General features: G+C 47.3%; 1 protein-coding gene across 1 annotated transcript in view; it reads right to left on the reverse strand.

Moving 5' to 3' along the window:
• Window positions 1-11220, reverse strand: part of mtbp (MDM2 binding protein) — a 50060-nt gene that overhangs the window by 16902 nt on the left and 21938 nt on the right. The window contains exons 12-14 of the mRNA XM_029744083.1: window positions 9800-9970; window positions 2067-2180; window positions 597-812 (exon numbers count right to left, since the gene is read on the reverse strand). Of these exons, the coding sequence (XP_029599943.1) occupies window positions 597-812; window positions 2067-2180; window positions 9800-9970 (501 nt within the window). The remainder of the gene's footprint in view (window positions 1-596; window positions 813-2066; window positions 2181-9799; window positions 9971-11220) is intronic.

The following is an 11220-nucleotide window of genomic DNA, read 5'->3' on the forward strand; positions in this document are numbered from 1 at the left end:
AGCACCTCAGACTGGGGCAAAGGTTCACCTTCCAACAGGACAACGACCCTAAGCACACAGCCCAAGACAACGCAGGAGTGGCTTCGGGATAAGTCTCTGAATGTCCTTGAGTGGCCCAGCTAGAGCCCGGACTAGAACCTGAACTAACATCTCTGGAGAGACCAGAAAATAGCTGTACAGCGACACTCCCCATCCAACCTGACAGAGCTTGAGAGGATCTGCAGAGAAGAATGGGAGAAACTCCCCAAATACAGGTGTGCCAAGCTTGTAGCGTCATACCCAAGAAGACTCAAGGTTATAATCACTGTCAAAGGTGCTTCAACAAAGTTCTGAGTTAAGGGTCTGAATGCTTACGTAAACGTGACATTTCCGTTATTATATTTTTTATACATTTGCAAACATTTCTAAAAACTAGTTTTTGCCTTGTCATTATGAGGTATTGTGTGTAGATTAAAACAATTTAATCCATTTTAGAATAAGGCTGTAACATAACAAAATGGGGGAAAGGTCAAGTGGTCTGACTACTTTCTGAATGCACTGTACATATTACTGAGCTGTGTTACTGGGAGTAAGGAGGGACTGGAACAGCAGAATACCTGTAGTCTTCATAGTGAGGTTCACCTCCTCTGCTCCACAGGGTTCAACTCTGGGCAGACTGGAGTCTTTAGGCAGGGTAGAGGCTTTAGGCAGGGTAGAGGCTTTAGGCAGGGTAGAGTCATGCATCTTGAGGTACTGTTCTCTGGCCAGGCTGAGCAGGATCTTCAGGTCATTGACTGGTATTGAAGCTGGCTTCTCTGCCTCTTCTCTACGTCCTAGTCAATATGGAATAACGAGAGTAGTCAGTAAGTAGCCTTGTCCGAGCCAGGGTGGCCCACAGGGCTGGAGCCTCATGTTTCTGTTGCGTGAGGCTGCTTAATGTTTACCTATCTGGCTACGATAGACTGACTTTAATACTGGAGGAACCACTTACCTGTCTGGCTACGATACAGACTGACTTTAATACTGGAGGAACCACCTACCTGTCTGGCTACGATACAGACTGACTTTAATACTGGAGGAACCACCTACCTGTCTGGCTACGATACAGACTGACTTTAATACTGGAGGTACCACTTACCTGTCTGGCTACAATACAGACTGACTTTAATACTGGAGGAACCACCTACCTGTCTGGCTACAATACAGACTGACTTTAATACTGGAGGAACCACCTACCTGTCTGGCTACGATACAGACTGACTTTAATACTGGAGGAACCACATACCTGTCTGGCTACGATACAGACTGACTTTAATACTGGAGGAACGACCTACCTGTCTGGCTACGATACAGACTGACTTTAATACTGGAGGAACCACTTACCTGTCTGGCTACGACACAGACTGACTTTAATACTGGAGGAACCACTTACCTGTCTGGCTACGACACAGACTGACTTTAATACTGGAGGAACCACATACCTGTCTGGCTACGATACAGACTGACTTTAATACTGGAGGAACCACATACCTGTCTGGCTACGATACAGACTGACTTTAATACTGGAGGAACCACTTACCTGTCTGGCTACGATACAGACTGACTTTAATACTGGAGGAACCACCTACCTGTCTGGCTACGATACAGACTGACTTTAATACTGGAGGAACCACTTACCTGTCTGGCTACGATACAGACTGACTTTAATACTGGAGGAACCACCTACCTGTCTGGCTGCTACACAGACTGACTTTAATACTGGAGGAACCACCTACCTGTCTGGCTACGATACAGACTGACTTGCTTTATTAAACTATGCTAGATATGTTTTTTTGTCAAATAGAATGTCCTCAATAAATTACCTGGTTAAATAAACTGCAATAATAAAACAATACATTAACTAGGCTCTATTTGGAAGCAATAAAGTACACTGCAAATGGAAAGAGTGTGCTGAGTACAGACATTTTAATATATATTCTGCGTCAGACATGATATCGCTTGAAAAATCTTTTTTTATTTTTATTTTTTATCTCAACGAGACTTACCTGGCTAAATAAAGGATGAATAAAATCTGATGTTGTACTTACTCAGGCACTCCTTTAGGACCAGGGTCTGCACCTCGGCCAACTTCCTCTCCCTCTGTAGCAGTTGGTCTCCATGGAGACAGGGCAGGGAGCGCAGCCAGTCTGTCGTGGTGGAACCTGGGGGAAGAGACCAAGTGGACTGCTTTATCAATCAATTGGCTGAACCCTTCTCAATAACATCAGAGAAAAGAGAAACCTGCCCACTGCTCTCGCTGGTACTACTTATTTTATTAAAGGCCCACTGCAGTCAAAATTCTGTTTTTACTGTGTTTTGTATTATATTGTACAACAGCTGATGAAAGGAACACTGTAAAAAAGTGTGACGTGATCAGTGTTATTTCCTGATAGTTGCTGGTTGAAAATACAATCTACACAGGACCTTCTAAATCAGCAGGTTTTGCATGGGCAGAGTTTAATAAGGCTGAATAGAATAAGTGACATTAGTAAGAGCAGTGTTCCGGTTTCTCTTTCATCTGAAGTAATCACATTATTTCCACACACCTGCAACAACATAACTCAGATGTGGGAGTTATTTTTAGGATGTTCAATAACCTGGTAACATGGCTTATGAGTTCAAATGAAGTTCATATGAATGTGACAACACAAACGCTATCAAAGGAGACAGGGGAGTTTAATACAAGTATACTGCAATAAGGAGACATGGGAGTTTAATACAAGTACACTGCATTAAGGAGACAGGGGAGTTTAATACAAGTACACTGCATTAAGGAGACAGGGGAGTTTAATACAAGTACACTGCATTAAGGAGACAGGGGAGTTTAAAACAAGCACACTGCATTAAGGAGACAGGGGAGTTAGAGCTAGAGAGAGAGAGCTAGAGAGAGAGAGCTAGAGAGAGCGAAACAGAGAGCTAGAGAGAGCAAAACAGAGAGCTAGAGAGAGCTAGAGAGAGCTAGAGCTAGAGAGAGCAAAACAGAGAGCTAGAGAGAGCTAGAGAGAGAGCGAAACAGAGAGAGCGAAACAGAGAGAGCGAAACAGAGAGAGCGAAACAGAGAGCTAGAGAGAGCTAGAGAGAGAGAGAGAGAGAGAGCTAGAGAGAGAGAGAGAGAGAGCTAGAGAGCTAGAGAGAGAGAGCTAGAGAGAGCTAGAGAGAGAGCTAGAGAGCTAGAGAGAGAGAGCTAGAGAGAGCTAGAGAGAGAGAGCTAGAGAGAGAGAGCTAGAGAGAGCTAGAGAGAGAGCTAGAGAGAGAGCGAAACAGAGAGCTAGAGAGAGCTAGAGAGAGAGAGAGAGCTAAAGAGAGAGAGCTAGAGAGAGCTAGAGAGAGAGCTAGAGAGAGAGCTAGAGAGAGAGCGAAACAGAGAGCTAGAGAGAGCTAGAGAGAAGGCTAGAGAGAGAGCTAGAGACAGCTAGAGAGAGAGCTAGAGAGAGCGAGCTAGAGAGAGCTAGAGAGAGAGAGAGAGAGAGCTAGAGAGCTAGAGAGAGAGAGCTAGAGAGAGCTAGAGAGAGAGCTAGAGAGAGAGAGCTAGAGAGAGCTAGAGAGAGAGCTAGAGAGAGCTAGAGAGAGAGCTAGAGAGAGAGCGAAACAGAGAGCTAGAGAGAGCTAGAGAGAGAGAGAGAGCTAAAGAGAGAGAGCTAGAGAGAGCTAGAGAGAGGGCTAGAGAGAGAGCTAGAGACAGCTAGAGAGAGAGCTAGAGAGAGCGAGCTAGAGAGAGAGAGAGCTAGAGAGAGCTAGAGAGAGAGAGAGAGCTAGAGAGAGAGAGAGCTAGAGAGAGCTAGAGAGAGAGAGAGAGCTAGAGAGAGAGAGAGCTAGAGAGAGAGAGAGCTAGAGAGAGAGAGCTAGAGAGCTAGAGAGAGAGAGCTAGAGAGAGAGCTAGAGAGAGCGCTAGAGAGAGAGCTAGAGAGAGAGAGCTAGAGAGAGAGAGCTAGAGAGAGAGAGAGCTAGAGAGAGCTAGAGAGAGAGAGCTAGAGAGAGCTAGAGAGAGCTAGAGAGAGAGAGAGAGCTAGAGAAAGCTAAAGAGACCTAGAGAGAGAGAGCGAAACAGAGAGCTAGAGAGAGAGAGAGCTAGAGAGAGCTAGAGAGAGCTAGAGAGAGAGCTAGAGAGAGAGAGCTAGAGAGAGAGAGCTAGAGAGAGCTAGAGAGAGCTAGAGAGAGAGAGCGAAAGAGAGCTAGAGAGAGCTAGAGAGAGAGCTAGAGAGAGAGCTAGAGAGAGAGCTAGAGAGAGAGAGCTAGAGAGAGAGCGCTAGAGAGAGAGAGCTAGAGAGAGCTAGAGAGAGAGAGCTAGAGAGAGCTAGAGAGAGAGAGCTAGAGAGAGAGAGAGAGCTAGAGAGAGAGAGCTAGAGAGAGAGAGAGCTAGAGAGAGAGAGAGCTAGAGAGAGAGAGCTAGAGAGAGAGAGAGAGAGAGAGAGAGAGCTAGAGAGAGAGAGCTAGAGAGAGAGCTAGAGAGAGCTAGAGAGAGAGAGCGAAACAGAGAGCTAGAGAGAGAGCTAGAGAGAGAGCTAGAGAGAGCGAAACAGAGAGCGAAACAGAGAGCTAGAGAGAGAGCGAAACAGAGAGCTAGAGAGAGAGCTAGAGAGAGAGCTAGAGCTAGAGAGAGAGCTAGAGAGAGAGCTAGAGAGAGAGAGCTAGAGAGAGAGCAAGAGAGAGCTAGAGCTAGAGAGAGAGCTAGAGCGCTAGAGCGAGCTAGAGAGAGAGCGAAACAGAGAGCTAGAAAGAGAGCTAGAGCTAGAGAGAGAGCTAGAGAGAGAGCTAGAGCTAGAGAGAGCAAGAGAGAGAGCTAGAGAGAGCTAGAGCTAGAGAGAGAGCTAGAGCGCTAGAGAGAGCTAGAGCGCTAGAGAGAGCTAGAGAGCGCTAGAGAGCGCTAGAGAGAGCGAAACAGAGAGCTAGAGAGAGAGAGCTAGAGAGAGAGAGAGCTAGAGAGAGAGCTAGAGAGAGAGCTAGAGAGAGCTAGAGAGAGAGCTAGAGAGAGCTAGAGAGAGAGCTAGAGAGAGAGAGAGAGCTAGAGAGAGAGCTAGAGAGAGAGCTAGAGAGAGAGCTAGAGAGAGAGAGCTAGAGAGAGAGCTAGAGAGAGAGAGCTAGAGAGAGAGAGAGCGCTAGAGAGAGCGCTAGAGAGAGCGCTAGAGAGAGCGCTAGAGAGAGCGCTAGAGAGAGCGCTAGAGAGAGAGAGCTAGAGAGAGTGCGCTAGAGAGAGAGAGCTAGAGAGAGAGCTGGAGAGAGAGCGCTAGAGAGAGAGCTAGAGAGAGAGAGAGAGCTAGAGAGAGAGAGAGCTAGAGAGAGAGAGCTAGAGAGAGAGCAATAGAGAGCTAGAGAGAGAGCTAGAGAGAGAGCTAGAGAGAGAGCTAGAGAGAGAGCTAGAGAGAGAGAGCTAGAGAGAGAGAGCTAGAGAGAGAGCTAGAGAGAGAGAGAGCTAGAGAGAGAGCTAGAGAGAGAGCAAGAGAGAGCTAGAGTGCTAGAGAGAGCTAGAGAGAGAGCGAAACAGAGAGCTAGAGAGAGAGCTAGAGCTAGAGAGAGAGCTAGAGCTAGAGAGAGAGCTAGAGAGAGCTAGAGAGAGAGAGAGCTAGAGAGAGAGCTAGAGCTAGAGAGAGAGCTAGAGAGAGCTAGAGAGAGAGCTAGAGAGAGAGCTAGAGAGAGAGCTAGAGAGAGTGCTAGAGAGAGAGCCAGAGCTAGAGCGAGCAAGAGAGAGAGCAAGAGAGAGCTAGAGAGCGCGCTAGAGAGCGCTAGAGAGAGAGAGAGCTAGAGAGAGAGCGAAACAGAGAGCTAGAGAGAGAGCTAGAGCTAGAGAGAGAGCTAGAGAGAGAGCTAGAGCTAGAGAGAGAGCTAGAGAGAGCTAGAGAGAGAGCTAGAGAGAGAGATAGAGAGTGTGCTAGAGAGAGAGAGAGCTAGAGAGAGCTAGAGAGAGCTAGAGCTAGAGAGAGCAAGAGAGAGAGCAAGAGAGAGCTAGAGCTAGAGAGAGAGCTAGAGCGAGAGCTAGAGCGCTAGAGAGAGCTAGAGAGAGCGCTAGAGAGCACTAGAGAGAGCGAAACAGAGAGCTAGAGAGAGAGCTAGAGAGAGCTAGAGAGAGAGAGAGCTAGAGAGAGAGCTAGAGAGAGAGAGCTAGAGAGAGAGCTAGAGAGAGAGCGCTAGAGAGAGAGCTAGAGAGAGAGCTAGAGAGAGAGCTAGAGAGAGAGCTAGAGAGAGAGCTAGAGAGAGAGCTAGAGAGAGAGCTAGAGAGAGAGAGCTAGAGAGCACTTGAGAGAGAGCTAGAGAGAGAGCTAGAGAGAGAGAGCTAGAGAGCACTTGAGAGAGCACTAGAGAGAGAGCTAGAGAGAGCACTAGAGAGAGCTAGAGAGAGAGCTAGAGAGAGAGCACTAGAGAGAGAGCACTAGAGAGAGAGCTAGAGAGAGCGCTAGAGAGAGCTAGAGAGAGAGAGCTAGAGAGAGAGAGCTAGAGAGCACTTGAGAGAGAGCTAGAGAGAGAGCTAGAGAGAGTGCTAGAGAGAGAGCAAGAGCTAGAGCTAGAGAGAGCAAGAGAGAGAGCAAGAGAGAGCTAGAGAGCGCGCTAGAGAGCGCTAGAGAGAGAGAGAGAGCTAGAGAGAGAGCGAAACAGAGAGCTAGAGAGAGAGCTAGAGCTAGAGAGAGAGCTAGAGAGAGAGCTAGAGCTAGAGAGAGAGCTAGAGAGAGAGCTAGAGCTAGAGAGAGAGCTAGAGAGAGCTAGAGAGAGAGCTAGAGAGAGAGATAGAGAGTGTGCTAGAGAGAGAGAGCTAGAGAGAGCTAGAGAGAGAGCTAGAGCTAGAGAGAGCAAGAGAGAGAGCAAGAGAGAGCTAGAGAGAGAGCTAGAGCTAGAGAGAGAGAGCTAGAGCTAGAGAGAGAGCTAGAGCGCTAGAGAGAGCTAGAGAGAGCGCTAGAGAGCACTAGAGAGAGCGAAACAGAGAGCTAGAGAGAGAGCTAGAGAGAGCTAGAGAGAGAGAGAGCTAGAGAGAGAGAGCTAGAGAGAGAGAGCTAGAGAGAGAGAGCTAGAGAGAGAGCTAGAGAGAGAGCGCTAGAGAGAGAGCGCTAGAGAGAGAGCTAGAGAGAGAGCTAGAGAGAGAGCTAGAGAGAGAGAGCTAGAGAGAGAGAGCTAGAGAGCACTTGAGAGAGAGCTAGAGAGAGAGAGCTAGAGAGCACTTGAGAGAGCACTAGAGAGAGAGCTAGAGAGAGAGCTAGAGAGAGAGCTAGAGAGAGAGCTAGAGAGAGCACTAGAGAGAGCTAGAGAGAGAGCTAGAGAGAGAGCTAGAGAGAGCGCTAGAGAGAGCTAGAGAGAGAGAGCTAGAGAGAGAGAGCTAGAGAGCACTTGAGAGAGAGCTAGAGAGAGAGCTAGAGAGAGCACTAGAGAGAGCACTAGAGAGAGAGCTAGAGAGAGAGCTAGAGAGAGCGCTAGAGAGAGAGCTAGAGAGAGAGCTAGAGAGAGAGCTAGAGAGCACTTGAGAGAGAGCTAGAGAGAGAGAGGCAGAGAGAGAGCTAGAGAGAGAGCACTAGAGAGAGAGCTAGAGAGAAAGCACTAGAGAGAGAGCTAGAGAGAGAGCTAGAGAGAGCTAGAGAGAGCTAGAGAGAGCTAGAGAGAGAGCAAGAGAGAGAGCAAGAGAGAGAGAGCTAGAGAGAACTTGAGAGAGAGCTAGAGAGAGAGGCAGAGAGAGCACTAGAGAGAGAGCTAGAGAGAGAGCACTAGAGAGAGAGCTAGAGAGAGCGCTAGAGAGAGAGCTAGAGAGAGAGCTAGAGAGAGAGCTAGAGAGAGAGAGCTAGAGAGAGAGCTAGAGAGAGAGCTAGAGAGAGAGAGAGCTAGAGAGAGAGAGAGCTAGAGAGAGAGAGAGCTAGAGAGAGAGCTAGAGAGAGAGCTAGAGAGAGAGAGAGCTAGAGAGAGAGAGCGCTAGAGAGCTAGAGAGAGAGCTAGAGAGAGAGCTAGAGAGAGAGAGCTAGAGAGAGAGCTAGAGAGAGAGCTAGAGAGAGAGCTAGAGAGAGAGAGAGAGCTAGAGAGAGAGAGAGCTAGAGAGAGAGAGAGCTAGAGAGAGAGAGAGCTAGAGAGAGAGCTAGAGAGAGAGAGAGCTAGAGAGAGAGAGCTAGAGAGAGAGAACGAAACAGAAAAAAAGGGAGAACAGAACGGCAGGACCTTTTAGGAACTATTGCTTGTTCCTCCATTTTATTCTCTTTCAGAAGGAAAATGGTTCATGAGTCAAGGTTTTTCCTTAAGGGTTTTATATAATAAACTCCTACAGAGAGCGAAGGGAACAGGAAGACCTTTCAGGAACTATTGCTTCTTCCATCATTTTGTTATGTTCTCTTTGAGAATGAAAATGCCACATGAGAGTCGGTGTATAAAAGAACCATTCTTACGATGTAATCTTTGAAGGTACTCAGAGTGATGGAAGTTAGAAATAGAGGGAACAATTCTTTCATCATGTATTGTTCTCTTTCAGAAAATAAATGCTACATGAGAGTTGGTGTAAAAGAAAAGAAACTCTTCGTAAGTCTCTCTGGATAAGAGCCTCTGTTAAATGCATGAAATATATTTTAGATTTTTTCTTTTGGGGCATTCCATAAGGGAACAAAATGTGCTCTCTGAATGAACGTGGAGGCCTGCATGCATTATACTGTACAGAGTACACCAGGCTGTTACAGCATGCAGCAGGGGGGGGAGAGAGAGGGGGAGAGAGAGAGAGGGAGAGAGGGGGAGAGAGAGAGAGAGAGAGAGAGAGAGAGAGGGAGAGAGGAGAGAGAAGAGAGAGAAGAGAGAGAAGAGAGAGAAGGAGAGAGAAGGAGAGAGAAGAGAGAGAGAAAGAGAGAGAAAGAGAGAGAAAGCGAGAGAGAGAGAGAGAAAGAGAAAGAGAGAGAGAGAGAGAGAGAGAGAGAGAGAGATACACTGCTGTGTCTTCTCCCTTTGTCCTGTTTCACTCAGAGGTTTTACGTCCGTCTTTCTACAGGGCTTTATTATCTCTGAAAGAAGGTAAATCTCCAGAGGGAGGAGTCAGAGGAGTCAGAGGGTTCCACAACTATTGGCCCGCGGGTGGATTTATTTTGGACCCCCTTTATTTCAGTTTTTTACGTTTGGACCTAAGACTGTAAAAACACCAGGAAATCAGTTCCAAGGGATTTTAATTTAGGAAATCTGTTCCCAAGTACTGGCACGCATAATAGAGAGATATGTGATCTTATACAAATGTAAGCAAGGCTTGAAATGATTATGTTTTAGTAAAATATTATATCTATTTGGGATTCTTGCAGTCAATTTGCAGTCTACAAATGATTTGTAATTACGTTCTGCCCCCCCCATCCACTAAACAAAAAAAGAAATAATAAGAAAACTTTGTGCAGCTGAATCTAGTTTAGGAACAAGTTAAAGACGAGTTAAAGGAAGTAGTACATAGTGGTTGGGCCATTTTATAGTTCAGCCTCCGACTTACTATACATAACAAGTATAAATGCCTTGGGTTATTGTACCATTTTCAAATGATTAAAACTAGACTGAGTGTTAGGAAATGGAGAGGTAGATAAAAGCAGCAGCTAGCTAGAGGGATTCTTCTTGTCCTTTTCAACTTCCGTGGTGACTGAAGAAGGCACCGCCGTAGACCCAAGGACCAGGAAATGACCTCAGAGAGGAGGCCTCTGAGCCAGTCTTTAAAAGACTGCTGGATACCAATCTGACAGTAGACCATTCATACTGTCCATGATATTGACAGGTAAGTCACCAATCATAATGTAAACAACATTTCATATCAGAGTAGATCTTTGTTTGTTCACCATTTCTTCCTTTTTTTAAAGTTTCTTACCTGAAGACGACACAGAATTCTCTCTCAGAAGCCCATTGACGGTTGCCATGGCAGCGGCTCCATTGATCTGATTGGCTGAGTGTATCATGCGGGCCTTGCAGCCTCCGCCCTCTGACCCCTGGACCAACAGGAAGTAGTGTCCGCTCTCACCCTTCACCTCCACATAAGGAACTACGGCAAACCAAATAGGTCAAAATGAGTTGAAAATAAAGAATACACATCCAGGTTATATGTAGGGAAACAGCCATAGGAATGCATAGGGAAGTTTATATCGTATAAAGAGTGCCTTGGTTCTTCTTGTTGCCTTGATTCTGGTTGTTTAAATATTTAGAGTTCCTATACAGTTAGTTCTGTGACGGTCGATCCATTTACATTTAAGTCATTTAGCAGACGCTCTTATCCAGAGCGACTTACAAATTGGTGCATTCACCTTATGATATCCAGTGGAACAACCACTTTACAATAGTGCATCTAAATCTTTTAGGGGGGGGGGGGGGTAGAAGGATTACTTTATCCTATCCCAGGTATTCCTTAAAGAGGTGGGGTTTCAGGTGTCTCCGGAAGGTGGTGATTGACTCCGCTGTCCTGGCGTCGTGAGGGAGCTTGTTCCACCATTGGGGTGCCAGAGCAGCGAACAGTTTTGACTGGGCTGAGCGGGAACTGTGCTTCCTCAGAGGTATGGGGGCCAGCAGGCCAGAGGTGGATGAACGCAGTGCACTTGTTTGGGTGTAGGGCCTGATCAGAGCCTGAAGGTACGGAGGTGCCGTTCCCCTCACAGCTCCGTAGGCAAGCACCATGGTCTTGTAGCAGATGCGAGCTTCAACTGGAAGCCAGTGGAGTGTGCGGAGGAGCGGGGTGACGTGAGAGAACTTGGGAAGGTTGAACACCAGACGGGCTGCGGCGTTCTGGATGAGTTGTAGGGGTTTAATGGCACAGGCAGGGAGCCCAGCCAACAGCGAGTTGCAGTAATCCAGACGGGAGATGACAAGTGCCTGGACTAGGACCTGCGCCGCTTCCTGTGTGAGGCAGGGTCGTACTCTGCGAATGTTGTAGAGCATGAACCTACAGGATCGGGTCACCGCCTTGATGTTAGTGGAGAACGACATGGTGTTGTCCAGGGTCACGCCAAGGTTCTTAGCACTCTGGGAGGAGGACACAAGGGAGTTGTCAACCGTGATGGTGAGATCATGGAACGGGCAGTCCTTCCCCGGGAGGAAGAGCAGCTCTGTCTTGCCGAGGTTCAGCTTGAGGTGGTGATCCGTCATCCACACTGATATGTCTGCCAGACATGCAGAGATGCGATTCGCCACCTGGTTATCAGAAGGGGGAAAGGAGAAGATTAATTGTGTGTCGTCTGCGTAGCAATGATAGGAGAGACCATGTGAGGATATGACAGAGCCAAGTGACTTGGTGTATAGTGA

The sequence above is a fragment of the Salmo trutta genome, unplaced genomic scaffold (assembly GCF_901001165.1).
Source record: "Salmo trutta unplaced genomic scaffold, fSalTru1.1, whole genome shotgun sequence".
In the NCBI taxonomy this organism is placed as follows: domain Eukaryota; kingdom Metazoa; phylum Chordata; class Actinopteri; order Salmoniformes; family Salmonidae; genus Salmo; species Salmo trutta.